General features: G+C 42.4%; 1 protein-coding gene across 1 annotated transcript in view; it reads left to right on the forward strand.

Annotated features, from left to right (window-relative positions):
• Window positions 1–17,696, forward strand: part of PCOLCE2 (procollagen C-endopeptidase enhancer 2) — a 63,607-nt gene that overhangs the window by 21,053 nt on the left and 24,858 nt on the right. The window contains exons 3-5 of the mRNA XM_037153399.2: window positions 8,592–8,847; window positions 15,662–15,786; window positions 16,815–16,951. Coding sequence (XP_037009294.2) covers window positions 8,592–8,847; window positions 15,662–15,786; window positions 16,815–16,951 — 518 coding nt within the window. The remainder of the gene's footprint in view (window positions 1–8,591; window positions 8,848–15,661; window positions 15,787–16,814; window positions 16,952–17,696) is intronic.

Below are 17,696 nucleotides of genomic sequence, written 5' to 3' on the forward strand. Positions count from 1 at the left end.
TAAACAAATGACAGATTATGAAAGTATTTTCTTAAAAATGTCAATTCAGGTTTTTTCTTAGATCCTTGCATAGACATCCACTCTGTCCTATAAGAGCTTCCCAGAACTCATGCCCATGCATCAGTACGGAGAAAACACGGTGGTGCAGGCCACAGAGGGCCCTGGTGTCGTCCCCTAGCCTCGCCGTCAGACAATGTGTGCACGTGGCTTTTTCTCTGAGAACCTCCACCGGTCTCGTCCGCACTGTGCTCTATTAGTTTATGTTGACAAGAACTTTTCATTCTTCTCAAGAATTGAAAGAATATCCAAAAATGACGTAAGTCCAGCTTTCATTTCCATGGCCTATCTGCAATCTTCAATCATGAAACACAACTAAGGAAATGAATACCCTTACTTCAGAAAAAGTATGGTCCTGTACATGCAGATCGAGAGCTTATAACAGCCAACTACTCGCGATGGACGTTTCTACAGACTTTTGGGGCCATCTCTCACGCATCTCAGCGTGGCCCCAACTCATCCTGGGGGGCGGCGATAGCAGTGCTAGGGGTTCTCGTCACACTCTGGCGTGCACCATTGGAGTTGCAGCATGTACCTCGGTGAGACTTTTTCTCACTTTTGTGATTGCTCCAAAGAGTTTGTTGTCGTTCTTGCTATTCACGCAGGCTGAGATTGTGTCTATCTTTTGGTGGCCATATTACACTGCTAATTCATGTAGAATTTATAATCCCCTGAAACAACGAAGATATCTCCACTCTTGCCTGTCCCAGAGCTGCTGGGTAAGGATGACTGGTGAATGTCACTATCCATTTGTCAATCACAGTAATTCATGCTAAGTGCAAAGCAAAGGACTCCCAAACATCAGTGGCCCACACGACAAATGGTTATTTCTTGCCCACGTCCCAGCCCGGGGCAGTTGGCTGGCTGTCCTGGGCAGTGATCCTGGGAGCACTAACTCCTGTGTAGCTCCATGTCTCCGAGGACCCCCTGTTTCATCCACCGAATCTGCTCACCGGAGCGTGAAGAGAACTCCAAAAGGATCGCACAGAAACCTGATGGCTGGGCCCAGAGGTGGCTACATCACTTCTACCTACGGCCTGTTGCTCGGGACTTAGTTCCAGTACCCCAGGCTGGCTAAAAGGGAGGCTGGCTAACCTTGACTTCCTATGTGCCAGGGAAAGAGGAAACAAAATTGGTGAGCATGCCCCTGGTCTCTGCCACAGTTAGGCCATGGAAAACCCGGTGGGGCAGAAGTCAGGAGGCCTGGCCTCTGGCACTGCCTTGCCAGGCGGCTTTAAGTAAGTCATTCTAACCACTCTGAGCTGTTCCTTCCCGTAAGGGCACTGGTGCTGCCTGCCCCACGCCGGTGAGTGAGTTTACATTGTTCCGTAAATGTAGGTGCTAGTAGCAGGAGTGGTGGCCTGTACTATTACTATTTTTTTAAAGCAAGGGTCCCAGTGATTTCTTCAACAACTAGTTCTGAATACCTGTAACAGTCAGGCATTGGACTAGCTACCGCCTGGCTAGTAGCTCTGATACCTGGAGGTTGCGTTCTGGTGGGGGCATGGGCGGTAAAGAATCTGTGGAGAAATACCATGGTTGTGTGACCTCATGCGGCTGAGGGGACAGGCCTCTCTAGAAAAGTGACACGTGAGCTGAGACCTGCATGGTGAGGTAGAAGCAGACAGGTGACCATCAGGGACTAGAGTTGCCAAGCAGAGAAACTGGACTGCGCCAAGGCCCTGAGGTGGAAAACCAGCTTGGAGAGTTTCTCGAACAGACAAATAGCTGTATGGGAGGGAAAGATGAAGTTTGAGAGGTGGTCAGGGGCCATGTCCCACAGGGCTTTAATCTCTCTGTGCCTCAGTTTCCTCACCTGCAAACTCAAATTGGGCTAATAATATCAACTTTATAAGGTTGCTTGTAGGGGACAGAATGAAATAATATGTGTAATGTGCTTAGAAAAATACCTGTCACACATTACACAAGTGGGCGCCTACAAGTGAGGATTTCATTCCAAATGCAATGAGAGATTGTTGGACAGTTTCCAGCAGGGATATAACCCAACGTCTATACTGGTGCCTCGGGCCAGGTAGGCTCAAGGTAGTTGGGGGTTTCTTTCCTCCCAGACATGGAGGGTGGGGGGGAAGGGCTTTCTCTCTCCTCCCTCCCTCCCTCCCTCCCTCCCTTCCTTCCTTCCTCTTTTCCTTTCTTCTCTTTCTTTATTTGGAGGGGTTTGAAATCCCTCCTCAAAGTTTAAAACATCACATGTTATTTCCACTAATCAATGTTTCCTTTTTCCAAACATTTATAAGATTCCATTATTTAAAATGAAGAATATTAAATATATACCAATAAGGTCTTATAACCTTCTGCTGTATCCTAATCTTGAAATATAGCCAAGTACCTATCACATGTAAATGCTTCTGGATTCTGTTTGGGGCATATGTGAGACGGTCATGCATCCCACACCTCTTGAACTGTATGTAAGTAGAATGTGCCCTGCATTTTAGAACATGCTTACTCTCCCCCAAATCTCTTTGTAGAAAAGGAAAATCTTAGAAGATTAAAACAATGGCTTTGAAACCACCATTTCTACAGAAACCTACTCCTCCCTGCAGAGGAAGCTGGCCTTGTGTTTGTATTTTGCTCGTAGTATCCTGAAAACACAAAGCATCAGCTCAAAACAAGGTCCCCCATTTATTCTCTGGCAGCAGCTCCAGCACTGGCTTCGAGAGACTTGGCACCTTAGCCTGTGACAGTGAGGACATCCCAGGGGCTGCGGGGTGAGCTCAGGTCACTATTGCAGCACCAGGCTTTGGCTCACACAGGACTTGGCTGTTGATTAAAAAAACAAAACATGAACATAGAATTGTTTTTCTACAAGCAGATAATGAACTCCCTGGTCAAAATAATCTCACAAAACAGTAGCTTTGTCTAATTGCCACCAAAAATCTTCTTAACTGAGTTTCTGCATTAAGTGTTAGCATTTCCACGAGATTTGAAATATCAAGTTTCTCAGAAGATACATATCTTCCACTTCGTAAGGAATGACTTAGAAAGGAGAGTGGCCTTCTGGAGCTCTGCTGCCAGGCAGGGTTTAGAGCTCCTGGAACTATGGAAGTGGGGCCCTTGCCTCCTTCCTTGTCCAGGATTTGTGCAAAGAGGCTGGTTTTCCACTTAGCTCCTGATGATTCATGCACTGAACAACCCTTTATGATGTGCCTTGAGACCACACACTGTCCAGAGGCTGGGATGCAACAGGGAACAAGGCAGAAGGGATCCTGTTCTCCCAGATGAAAACCTGACGGTGAGTAGGTGGGCCGAGCCATCCCGTGCTCAGAGCCTGAGGGGCAGGCTGCCAACCTTGCAGAACCCATCTTGGGAGGCGGAGTGGGGGTCTGGGGATGCCTCCAGGAAGAGGTGACGTGGAAACTGAGGCCCTGAGCCTGAGTGAGGGAAAGGCAGGCAGGGGTGGGAAAGTGTGCCAGGCAGAAGGGATGGCTTGTGAAGACCCTGTGTGTGTTTTTTTGTTTTTATTTCTCCATCTTCTTCACCCAGAACATTCAAGAATGCTCCGGTTGTAGGGTGATACAGCCTATCCCATTTTTATTAATTTTTAAAACACAATATACGTTGCATGGATACACATACATGTACATAAAAGTATTTTGATTACTGTGGAAGGAAACCCACTAAATTCGTGACCGACAGTGGTTGCTTCTGAGAAAGGAAGGAGAAAGAGGACAAAGAAAACCTTATTTTCACATGAAAATTTTAATTTATTTTATTAGAGGAGACTTTAAAAACATGTTGACAAAATGTTAACAATAATCAGTTCTGCATTGTTGGTGCCCAGGTGTTGGTTATATTGCTCTATATATCTGTGTATATTTCTGTACTTTCAAAATAGTCTTAACACTCCCAGGCTCGGGGGGTTGGGAGTCATCCCACCAACCAAAAGGTCGCCAGTTCGATTCCTCACCAGAGCACGTGTTTAGGTTGCAGGTTCGGTCCCAGGTCAGGGCACCTACAGAAGGCAACCAATCAATGTTTCTCTCGCACATCAATGTTTTTCTCCCTCTCATTCTCCACCCCCCTTCCCCTCTAAAATCAAAAATAAAAATAAAAAAGTAATTAAAAATACATCTTTAACAAGAAAAACAAGGATACAGACAGTAAATTCTTCGAGTGGAAGGGTCATCTTCAGAGAACATGCCTTCCGACGTCCTTCAGAGTGTCAGTACAGGGACTGTCAGCAAAGTTCACGTCACGCGGCACCAGAGGGTCCTGGTGACTCACGTAAGTGTGAAGAACAGCTGCCGTGTTACCGTGAAGAGCCGTGGTGCGCTTCTCACTTGCTATAGAATTTCTCTTTGGCCTTTCTAGAGCCAGGTGGCATTTGTCTCCGGTTACAGCGGACCCACAGCCCTCCTCTGCCTGCTTCTTCAGAAGAGTTTTTGCGGGGGTTGTTGGGGATCAACATGTGTTCAGATTGCAATGATGTAATCCACTTTCTATTGCTGAATATACTGTGTCTCATTCCTGGAGAAGCTTCACATTTTCATTCCCATGGGACCAAGTAAAGAACTCCTGAGAAGGAGTGATTTATCCCAGTGGGGATGACTACCCAAAGGCTGTGTTTGTTTCAACAGCCAGACTACGGGATGAATCAACAGAATTTTCTTAGGGTCAAAGAACTGAGAACTTGGCAATGAAACGGACTGTGCCTCTCTGTGCCCCTCCTTGTTGTAGTCATCTAAAGACCTCAGCAGAGTCTCCCTCACTCCTCGTAAATTTTAGCTCCTGGCTCACTCTCATTGTCTTCAACATTCTTCCTTGTCATTAGTCACAGTAATTTCAATATCTGTGTGAATGATCCTTTTGAGCCTTTAACCTCATCTCCTCCAAAGAGCTTATCCTTCATCATTCCTCAGCCATCCATCCCTTTGTCGTCAGCCTGGTCTCTACCACAATCTAGGTTGTTACTGTCCTCACCCCACTGCCTCCTGATTTCTATCCTTACCCAACTTGAATTCTCTGGTCCATCTTTATGGCCATTCCCCTGCCTACATCCTCGACTCTCATGGCCCTCCCTTCTTCCTTAGTCCTTATTTAGCGAATACCTCTGTCTCCTGGCCCCCAGTCTACCACTGCTTAAATCCAACTCTCTGCCTGCTCTCCATCCCCACCTAGGGAGCCAAATGTGGCATGACAGCCCTATATTTTCCTAGTCCCTTTAACCACCTCCTCAGTTCTTAAACTCCCAAAGCTGCCCTCACATCCACTGTCACTGCTGATGACTTTGTTTTAAAGGAAATCAGAAGGGCCCAGGCTAGTGTGGGTCAGTGGACTGAGTGTAGGCCTTGAACCAAAGGGTTGCTGTTCCAATTCCCAGTCAGGGCACATGCCTGTATTTCTGGCCAGGTAGGGGGCACATGGGAGGCAACCACACACAGATGTTTCTCTCCCTCTCTTTCTCCCTCCCTTCCCCGCTCTCTGAAAGTAAATGAATAAAACCTTAAAAAAAAAGGAAATCAGGAGAAAAGTTTCCTATGCCATCGCAACCTCACCTACTAACCTGCTTGCATCTGCCTTCCCTCCTCTCATGCTACTGAGGCGCCTCCCGCATCTGCGCCTTAGACCGCATCTCCCTGTGCTGCTCAGCATTTCAGCAGCAGTTCTTCCTCTGTCCTGCTTCATCCGTCTGCCCTCTCTACAGAACTGCTTCTGTTGGCTGCAAACATGCCTTAATATAGCCCATCGTAAAACCCTGCCTTGACCTCACGTTCCCCTCCAGTAACCCCCATATTACTCCATCCTTCCAGCACAACTCCCTGAAAGGTTTGTCTCCATTTATTACCACCAGTTCCTCTCACCGCATCTTCACTTTGATCCTGCTTTTACCGGGCTTTGTCCCTGTGCTCCTCAAACATGTCTTGGTCAGAGTAACCGGTGGCCTGTGGTTGCTAAACATAGCAAATGTGGTTTGGTTGATCATTGCTCAGTCCTCAACAAATGTGGTTGACCATTTCTCAGTCCTCACCTTCCTCTGGACTCGCCTCACTTGGGTTCCAGGTGCCACCTTCTAGTTGCCTTCTCCTTACCGATTCAGTCTCTGTTGTGGTTTGACCTCATCTCGAAGAGCTCATGACACTGGAGTGAGCGCCCCAGAGCTCTGCTCTCAGGCCTCATTCCCTGCACCCCCTTTTTAGAAATCTGACTCATCTCTGGGTGGAGAGTCTCACAGCTTTGAACTACTTTCCATAATGTTTATCAATGCATTTGTATCAATAGTCATTATTCATGCAAGGACAATCCAAATTCAATTAATTTAGTTCAAAATGTTTTCCTTGGCTGGGAATTTTTTAATGAATCATAGCAAACCTGTTTATATTTAAGGTTACAGATGGTATCATATTTTCCACAACAGAGACTGCATGCAACAAAACAAGAAAACAAGGATGTTCTATAACAGATTATCTCATGAGAATGTTTCAACATTAAATTGCATTTACTGCTACCAGTTTCTCAGACTGTGGCTTTGGAACTTCCAGTATTTATATGATTAATATAAGCTCCTGGCAGTATCTTCAAATAATTAAAAATAGATTTTTTCTTATGACCCAGCAATTCTACTTCTGGGGATTTATCTGAAGAAATGCAAAATACTTAATTTGAAAAAATATATGCACTCCTATGTTCATTGTAGCATATTTACAATAGCCAAGCTATGGAAGCAACCTGAGTACCCATCAATAGATGAGTGGACAACAAAACTATGGTATATGTATACAGTGGAATATTAGTCAGCCTTAAAAAAAGAAGGAAATCTTAACTTTTGAGACAGCATGGATGGACCTAGAGGATATGATGTTCAGTGAAATAAGTCAGGCAGAAAAAGCTAAATACCGTATGATTGCACTCATGTGGAATCTAAAAACAAAGTAAACAAAATTGAAACAGACTCCTAGACACAGAGAGAAAACTGGCAGGTACCAGAGGGGATGGAGGTTGGGGCACTGGGTGAAAGAGGTGAAGAGATTAAGAACTACAAATAGCAGTTACAAAGTAGTCATGTGAAGTGCAGCATGGGGAATACAGTCAATACTATTGCGCGAACTATGTATGGGGCCAGTTGGGGCACTGGAAATATGGAGGGAACACTTTGTAAAGTATATGTTTGTCTAACCACTATGCTGTACACCTAAAACCGATACAAAATGACATTGAAAGGGAAAACACCAACTTCCTAACAAGAATGCAGCCGTGGCAGAGCAGAAGCTTCCCCCTCTTGTGGCTGCTCTATCGCTGTTCCTACACTGGGATGGGTGGGTGACGGACGCAGGGTTAGACAGCACTGAAACATTTCCTTTTACCATAAAAAAGTCACGTGGCCGAGCACGCCTGCCACAGCCCCTAGTTCGAGGGGACAAAGGCAACTAATTGATTTCTCTTCTCTCCTTCCCCTCTTCCCCTCTAAAGATAAATAAATAAAATCTTTAAAAAAAAAAAGTCAGGGCACTGCACTCACCAACACGGGGAAGCTGTATGTATGGTAAAGCATCTAGTGACTCCTGAGTCTGCGGTAGTTAATTAGAATGAATATAAACCAACCGGTGTTGCTTGTGGGTTGTGTGTGTGTGTGTTTTAAAGTCACTGACCTTTGTCATCTGTAAATTTTTACAGCATGAAATTTTTATGCTATTCAGTGGGGACCTCATCCAGTTGAAAAGGTGAAATAAATCTGATTGAGACTTTATCCTTAAACTACTTTAATGAAGAAGTTAAAAGATAGTGTGAACTGGGAAAGAAATGGGGCTTTTTAAAGAATTCTGCCAAATGCTTTTTGCAGCCACTTTTTCCTACCTACTCAGGAAACAAGGAGGGAAGCCTCCTAAAAATTACATGGGGAAATTATGGTGAAGAAGGTTTTGTAAGAAAGTGAAACCTCATCTTTTTCATCAGAGCATTGTGTTTCAGGGCTACCAAGTAGATAAAGTTTTCACCTAGAAAACAAACAAAAACTCAGTGACTTTCAGAAGAGAATGGTCAACTATTTCTGAGTTAATGTAACCAGTACTCACAGTTGACCTGGAGTTCTCAGTGCCCAGAGTGAATTATCTATAAATTAGCTGCATAATTGTCAAATAATCGTCAAATTGGGAGGGTTAGAAATATGCTATGTGTTGAGACTGTCCCATTGCATTATTTGTGAGAAGTGACATTTCGGATGTTTCTTTGCCACGCAGCGTCTCTGGGTGCAGTGGTGCTTTACTGCGTGCAAATGCGCACTGACGTCCTGTCAGCACCGGTGTTCTTCGTAAGCAACGCCATGACTTAATAAGGCTGGTCCAGTATTTTGAAGCTTTGCTGAGATCAATTTCCTAAGAATAACTCTGTGTATCCTAAAGAATTGTGGAATTTGTCAAAGCTGATACTTATATTTTATTAAGAGTACCTTCTCTGGCTTAGTTCAGGTTTGAGGGAAGAAAAAGTACCATCTGGGATGTTACGCTTTTATCTGCTCACTTTAGTAATTGACTGAATATGAAGGGCTCGGGCAGTTTTCCAACTGGGCTTTTTCTTGGCAGGTCCCCAAGGGGAAAGTTGTCGTTCTCAACTTCCGGTTCATAGACCTGGAGAGCGACAGCCTGTGTCGCTACGACTTTGTGGACGTGTACAGTGGCCACAGCAACGGCCAGCGCATCGGGCGCTTCTGCGGCACGTTCCGGCCTGCAGCCCTGGTGTCCAGTGGCAACAAGATGATGGTGCAGATGATCTCCGATGCTAACACGGCTGGGAACGGCTTCATGGCCGCGTTCTCAGCTGCCGAACCCAATGAAAGAGGTATTGTTTCCGCATCATGGCAATAATAGCGGTAAGGGTGGCTCATGGCTACTGAAGGCCTACTGGGTGGCAAGGCACTGTTCTAGGCACTTGATATGTGTTTCTCCTTGAAAGTTTAAGAGAAGTTTTTCTCAACAGAGAGCCACTAAAGCACCAAGGGACTATAAAAAATCAGTTATGTTTTTAGAAGTTCATATATATTCTTTTAAATGTTCAACTATAGAAATTCAGAGAGCAAAAATGTGAAGTTTGCATATACATATACGCACACAGAGATAGAAACATGGCCCACCACCCAATTCTAGTCCCCTCTGAGAAACCGCCATGGCGGATGGTTCTCATACCTTTCTATGTTTATATATGTGTGTGTTTATATACATACATGTACACATATACATATGTGTGTATACATACACTCTTGCAATAGCCTTTTAAAAATGTAAGTGGGATCATGCATTCATATTGTTTAACAACTTTCTCTTTTCACTTAACACTGTGTTGTGCTGTTTTCGTGTCAGTACATGTGAGCTCCCAAGGATAGAAACCTCTACTCTTGAAAGTGAACTGCAGAAGGCAAGATCCATTGGGTTTGCAGCCTTCTGCCCCAGGGCGCTCGCTGATCTGCCCTTGCTTTGGCCTGCAGCGCAATGGTACTGATTTGGGACGTCAGAGCACAGAATGTGGGGCTGACAGGGCAGCCAGATTGTTTGGGAGGAAATCCTGTCTGGGAACTACAGAGGAATTGAGGCACAAAGTATACATACAAAACCCACCCTAATCTTCGTCTGACTGCTGAATCTACATATGTGGGGAGAGCTCAGCCGGCCTGGCACAGAAGCACCAGCTGGTAAATGGAAGAACTGAGAGGCACTGTAGCTGCTGCCCACTGCTGGAAAGACATATTTTGGGCTTGAGTCTAGCCAAGTTAAATGCCAGCTAGAACAAAAATTACTTTTCATAGGAACACAACTGAGTCTAGAGTGTCTATAATGTATCATTCATAATGTCTACTATCCAGTCATGTCATGATACTAGAAAAGTGTGTCTATATTCAAGAAAAAAAGCAGTCATTAAAATCTGACCCCAAAACAACTCAGCTGTTGCAATTAGCAAACAGCACTTGAAAGCAGCTGTTAGAAATATGTTTAAAGCTTAAAGGGAAATATATGTATAATAAATAAACAGACTGAGAATCTCAAAAGAGAAACAGCAACTATAGAAAAGAACAAAATGGTAATTCTAGAACTGAAAGATACCGAATTTGAAATTTTAAAATTTATCTTATGGGTTTACAAGTAGATAGGAGAGGATAGAAGAGTCACTGGATTTGAATAGAAATGATCTAATCTGAAGAGCCAGGAGGGAAAATATTAACAAGAAAGAGCCCCCAAGACCAGTGAGACAATATCAAGTGGTCTTGCACAGGTGTCATTTGTATCCCAGAGAATAAGAGAGTGATAATAGTGTGGAAAAAGTATCTGAAGAAATAATGGCTGGAAGCCACCAAACTTTAGGGGAGCACATCACTTTATAGACCAAGATCAACCCAAATAGGATAAATAAAAGTGAAGCCACACGTAGGCTTATCGAAATTAAATTCCAGAGACCTAAGGATAAAAAGAAAATCTTAAAATCAATCAGATAAAAATTGAATTGCACACAAAGGAAAGAAAGTGTGAATTATGACTTCCTTTTTTTTCATCAGAAACAATGGCATCCAGAGGCAGCGGAACAGCGTTTTTAAAATGCTGGATAAAGCTGTCAATCTAGAATTTTATAGCCAGTTCAAAAATGAAAGCAAAATAAAGACATTTTCAGATAAACTCTCACATCACAAAAAAAAATAGTAAAAGAAGTTCCTCAAGTTGAAGGGAAATGGCTCCACAGGATAAAATGAAGGTGATGGGAGGGTTGAAGGCCACTGGAGATGGTGAATGCAAGAGAATACATAGTCTTCTCTTCTCTCAGTTCCTTCACATGTGTCTCTTCAAAACAAAACCAAAACCTTAACACTGTTTTGTGGAGTGTATGACGTATATGTATAATGTGTATCCTATAAGTATGTATATGACAACATTAGAACAAAGGATGGAGAGGTAAATGGAACTCTACTATTGCCCATGTACAATACATGAAAAATACAATATTGACTTTAGACAGATTGTGATAAGTTAAAGATGCATGTAATAATCACTGGAGTAACCATTAAAAATGCAAGCTAGAGTTAAAAGGGAAAAGATTAAAATACAGTACTATAATTATTCAACCAATTCAAAGAAGGCAGGAAAGAGAGAACAGATGAAACAAAAGAAAGTTGAGATGAACGGAACAAAATAGTAAATGGTACACTAAATTCAAGCATATCAATAAATACATTAAATTCAAAGGATTAAATGTTCCAATTAGAAGACCATAATTATTGAAACAGGTGAAATAGGAAATCCCAACACTATGTGTTGGGTATACAAGAAAGAGCTGGAAATACAAAGTTCTAAGGACTTCCAGTCAAGGTGGAAGTGTAGGCAGACATGCTACGCCACCTCGCATAGCTATAGAAAGAATTACAACTAGATCTCAAAACAAGTAATACCTGGAACTGTTAAAAAATCAAGCCACATGGAAATCCGACAACCAAGGACTTAAAGAGGCCACATTCATCCAGATGGGGAGGAAGGTGAGGGTCATGGTGTTGCAGGGAAAGGGGGCAGTGGAACAGTTGATCCCACATTCACATAGGGTGGATGAAAATTAGGAAGGATTCCTCAGAGCGAGTGATCCCAGGCCCATGCCAGACGGCCCACCCCAGGGTTCCAGCACCGGGAAAATAAATCCCCAAAACTTCTGGCTATAAAAACCACTGGGGGTTAGGACCACAGAAGAAACTGACAGATTTTCAGGAGACTTGGCTAAGAGGGCCTGCACAGACTTAGAACATAGGCAAACCCACCCACTCTGGGATTCACCACCAGGGCAACAGGTGGAAGGGTGCCAGTCACACATGGGAAATGGGTGAAGTGACTGGAAAAGGTGTGAGTGCTGGGCAAACCTCTAGAAGCCAGGCAACAGCACAATCCCCTCTGTGAACGCTCCCCCTCACAGAGCCACAAAGAAGTGAAGCAGGTTGCTCCACCTCCTCAATTACCAAAGGCTCTGACCCACAAAACTTACAGGTGCCTTTTCTACAACAGGCCATGGTACTAAGGCAGGGAGTCAAAGCAGCTCTACCTAATATGCAGAATCAAACACAGGGAGGCTGCCAAATTGAGGAGACAAAGAAATATGGCCCAAATGAAAGAACAGAACAAAACCCCAGAAAAGGAACTAAACAGACTGGCAATAACCAACCTATTAGATGCAGTGTTCAAAAACACTGGTAATCAGGCTGCTCAAAGAAGTATTTGATTATGGCAACAATATAAAGGAAGAAATGAAAGTCACACTAAAGGAAATAAAGAAAAATCTACAGGGAACAATCAATGGAGGTGAGGAAGCCAGGATTCAAATCAACAAGTTGGAACATAAGGAAGAAATAAACATTCAACCAGAAATAGCAAGAAGAAAAAAGAATTTAAAAAAATAAGGGTAGTATAAGGACCCTTGGGGACATCTCCAAATGTACTAATATCCAAATCATAGGGATGCCAGAAGGAGAAGAGGAAGAGCAAGAAATTGAAAACTTATTTGAAAACATAATGAAAGAAAACTTCCCTAATTTGGTGAAGAAAATAGACATAGTCCAGGAAGCACAGAGAGTTCCAAACAAATTGAACCCAAAGAAGAGCACGCCAACACACATCATAATTAAAATGCCAAAGGTTAAAGATAAAGAGAGAATCTTAAAAGCATCATGAGAAAAGCACAGTTACCTACAAATGAGTTCCTATAAGACTATCAACTGGTTTCTCAAAAGAAACTTTGTAGGCAAGAAAGGACTGGCAAGAAGTAATCATGGCGATGAAAGGCAAGGACCTACAATTTAGATTACTCTATCCAGCAAAGCTATCATTTAGAATGAAAGGGCAGATAAAGTGCTTCCCAGATAAAATAAAGCTAAAAGAGTTCATCATCACCAAGCCCTTATTATATGAAATGTTAAAGGGACTTATTTAGGAAACAGAAGATAAAAACGGGCAACAAATGGACATTAAACTGGCAACAAATTCACAACTATCAACAACTGAATCTAAAAAAAAAAAAACCAAATTAACCTAACAACCAGAACAGAAATAGAATCAGAGATATGGAGTTCATTGGGGGATGTTGTCAGCTTGGAAGGGGGAAGGGGAGGGTGGGGGAAAAGGCGCAGGGATTAAGAAGTATAATTGGTAGGTACAAAACAGACAGGGGGATGTTAAAATAGTATAGGAAATGGAGAAGCCAAAGAACTGATATGTGCAACCCATGAACATGAACTAAAGGGGAGGAATTGCTGTAGAGAAGTGGGGATAACGGGCAGAGGAGAGCAAAGGGGGAAGAGTTGGGACAACTGTAATAGCATAATCGACAAAATATATTTAAAAAAATACAAAGTCAAAATAGTTTGAATGTAAAAGGATGGAAAAATATGTACCATGTAAACATCATTAAGATTAAAACCAATACTTACAAAAAGACATTGTTACAAAGATGAATAGGCAACCTACATAATGGAAGAAAGCATTTGCAGCAAAATCTAATAAAGGACTTTTACTTAGAATAAACAAAAACCTCATACAACTCAACAATAAAAGATAAAGATCCCAATAAATGTAAAAATGGGCCCACAATTGAACAGTCACTTCACAAAGGAAGATATATGAATAGCTAATAAGTACATGAAAAACTACTCATCATCATTAGTTAACAGAAATGCAAATTAAAACCACACTGAGATATCAGTATGTACCCACCAGCTTGGCTAAAACATCAAGTGGTGGTGAGTGAGGATGTAGTGCAACCAGAGAGCTCACACCTGGACAGGTATAAAATGCTACATCCACCTGGGAAAATTTTTCAGTAGTTTCACATGAGGTTAAACAGCTGCATGTACTCTTGGCCCAAAAATTGTACTCCGTATTTATGCCAAAGCAATGAAAATACATTCCACAAAGAGATTTGTACAAAAATGTTTCTAGCAGCTTTACCCACCCAAAATACAAACTGAAAACATCCAAGTGCATATCCACAAGAAAATGGGTAAACAAACAGCGGTGTTTCCAAACACTGGAGTACTCCTTAGCCATGTAAAGGAACAGATTCCCAGCACACACGGCTGTATGAATGAATCTGGGGTGCTGTTCTAAGCAGGAAGAACCAGACACACAAGAGTACACACTGTGTGACTTCATTTACGTGAGGGCTAGAGTAAAACTAAGGTCAGGTGAAATTGTTCAGAAGAGCAGTGTGGAAAGTCAGCAGATTGACACAGGGAAGGGATACACTCAGCGGTGGTGTCACACTCTTTTTCACCGAAGGCCACATCAGCCTGGCGGTTGCCTTCAAGGGGCCGAGTGTAATTTTAGGACTGTATACATGTAACTACTCCTTAACTAGGGGCTAGGAGCCTGGCACTGCTGCCGGGTAGAAACAAGGTGCTGGGCCGGATAAAACAAGGTGGAGGGCCAGGTTTGGCCCATGGGCCTTGTGTTTGCCACCTGTGGGCTACAGGAATTCTGTGGGAAACGGATTCTGTATCATCCTTTGAAGTATGGCTCACAGGACACATCCAGTTTTCAACAGTTTACAGCCAAGATTTGTGCATTTCAAAGCATGTGAATTTACCTCCCCCAAACCTGTAAATTAATAATAATAATAAAACAGGTGGTGGGGATTGAGCAGCAGTATTAATAACAATAATAGTAATTTGATGCTAATTGTTGTAACTGGATGATGGATTCACAGAAGTTCATTGTATACTTACTTCATATATACTTGAAATATTTCATGAATAAAAAGTTTTAGAAATCATTCCAACGTTAATTTTTAAAGTACTGTTTAAAAAATTTACAGATTTCTTTTAAGAATGATCATCTTCTGTGTTAAAAGAAGTGTTTCATTAAACTATATAGATTTTGAATTTCAATTCAGTTTCTTTGTTAAATTTGAGTAAAAAATCAAACTTAGAACTTTGTATTAAAATGTCTTTCTAAAATTATTACTGTTAACCTATTGACCCATATGCGCAGCAAGGTCTGAAATAATGTTTGTAAAATCTGTACTGTGGTTAGATTTAGGTGCTGGTATTTGGGGTAAGTTTTCACTTTCTTCTTTATGCTTTTCTGTATTGCTGAAATTTTATAAACATATATTGTTTTCATGAGGAAATTATTTTTAAAGTTATTAAATATGTATATAACATGTGAAGTGTTTTAGGTAGAGTTTTCTATACCAGCTAATTCAAATTGTGTCCATTGGCATGGATTTCAACCCTGCTCACAAATACCCCTGCCTTGGGGGGTTCTTATAATCTCCGTCAGTTGTTGAGCCCACGTGATTTCTGAGTGAGTGCATGCCCAATGTTTTGTCTTGTCTGGAAAAAGGAAAGAAAGAAAAGAAGCTACAGCCCTGACTCCACTCTTTTACTCTCTTGCGCTGATGTGGTGTGTCAGGTCACAGAGATCACTTGGGGGTGTGTGTGTGTGTGTGTGTGTGTGTGTGTGTGTGTGTAGAGACCATGTGACCATTTTTAAGAGAAAATTGAAGAGTTTTGAAGCATCATTGTCTTTACTTCCATACTACCACCTAGCATTCTGAATTCCAAATCTCCTCATGGCTGCATTGTGATAATCTCTGTGAGGATATAAACTTGGACTTTTTTCATGTTTAATAACTTCAGGGGATCAGTATTGTGGAGGACGCCTTGAAAGACCTTCCGGCTCTTTTAAGACCCCCAACTGGCCAGACCGTGATTACCCTGCAGGAGTCACTTGTTTGTGGCACATTGTAGCCCCAAAGAATCAGGTGAGATTCCCTGAAACCATGAAGAAAGTATTCATGTGTCATTTGTCTAGACAGTGCGAGGGGCCCAACTCTCAAGAGCTACTGATGCAGAGCAAGGAAGGCGCTGCTGGGCATAGGAAGACTCAGATTCAGACTGCTTTTGCACTATTTGACTTGCAAAGTCATGGATCCAGTTTCCTATTCCATAATTGCAATTTTCAAAACAGGTTTTGAAATGCAAATGGTAAGCAAATCTCATGTGAGACCGTTTAACCCTGTAGAAATGTTGTAAGCAGCAGCCACGAATAGTGGGAAGGTGAAAATCCCCAAGGACATGTATGTATGTTTCAGGTTAGCCTTTGCTCACATGGCAAACCCATCACGTCCTCAAAATAGCCACCCAGTCACCAAATCGAGAACGGTCTGACTGCTTCACTTTGACAAAGCCAAGGCCAACACGCCACATCTTCTCTTCAAAGAACAAGTGGTCTGCTGTAAAAGCTAGTCTGCTTTATGGGTGGGGTGGGTTTTTTTTTTGGTTGTTCTTTAAAGTAGAATTTGTGTAGGTTTCCCACAAATAACATTATTCGTGTGTACAACAATCATCAGAGAAGGTCTTGGTTCCAATGCTCAGTAGTTTGTGCTGATTAGGAATATGGGCTTTTCTGGGACCCACTTTCATGTATTAACTGCAGGGCAGAACTTAGAATGGCAATAGACCAAGCCTACTTTGTGGACTTTTGCAAACAACTCATCCCATACTTTTATAGCTGTAACTGAACAGAGCTCCTAAGTTGAAGATCCTAACTGTGGTTGATCTGAGAGTGAGATAATCTTTTGGAATAATTTAAACTTAAAGCAAAAGAATAGCACCAGAAATATGAATGCCACCGAAGAAATATGAAAATAAGCAAGAATAATTTAAACAGAATGAATAATTTTACGAAGGAAAGTCATGGTACCCTTTAAATCTGGGGAGAGGAAGAATTCCACTTGAGGATGATCAGCAATGCTGTTCTGACCCTTCTAATGTTGTGCTTTCACTAAAGCTTATAGAATTAAAGTTCGAGAAGTTCGATGTTGAGCGCGATAACTACTGCCGGTATGATTATGTGGCTGTGTTTAATGGAGGAGAAGTCAACGACGCCAGAAGAATTGGGAAGTATTGCGGTGATAGTCCACCTGCGTGAGTAGCACCTGTTTTGTTTTCTGAATATTTTAGAGGCCCTAAACTTGTTTCTTATCCAATTGCTCAATTCTATTTTATTTTCTGAAAGATTTTATGTTGTTGTTTTGTTCACAAAATCGTGGTTCCATAACAGTGCAGCTGACACAAATAGTAGCAACTTTTACAAGTGTAGAGAGGCCTCGACAGCCAAATAGATAAAAGGAAGCAGAGTTGATACCCCAGGGGCCCGTTTTGAGTCAGATGTGTGGATTTGTCCCTGCCCTGCGAAAGTGAAGTAAAGCATCAGAGCCAATGGGAAATTCTGAGAAAAACACAGAGAGCTACCTACTGGGGATCCAGACAAGGAAACTAGAAGCTTATGGCAGAGTCGGATGATTTTGCCTGACCAGGTCCTGTTCTGGGCCTTTAGGAGCCTTGTAGCTACTCGTCACGTTGTTTTGCTCAGATTTTTGGTGAATGAACCTGAAAGGTACTTATCATAACATTTATGGAGCTAAGAGCTCTGCCGCTTACGAGCTGTGTGACTCTGGGCGCGTTACTTAACCTCTCTATGCTGTATTTTAGTGCAACACATGGCTTCTGGGGGTGAGATATTTCAACCTTCATATACAATACTGGGCAAAGTGACCACTGACATTACTATAGCTTACCATCAAAGTCACCATTCTGCCAAAGTAAATACACTTTTCTACTCTGTTGCCTAAACATGAGAGGATTAAATGCATTGCCTGCTTTTACATTC

Source organism: Artibeus jamaicensis, unplaced genomic scaffold (assembly GCF_021234435.1).
Source record: "Artibeus jamaicensis isolate MK-2021 breed Jamaican fruit bat unplaced genomic scaffold, CSHL_Jam_final contig_466, whole genome shotgun sequence".
NCBI lineage: Eukaryota > Metazoa > Chordata > Mammalia > Chiroptera > Phyllostomidae > Artibeus > Artibeus jamaicensis.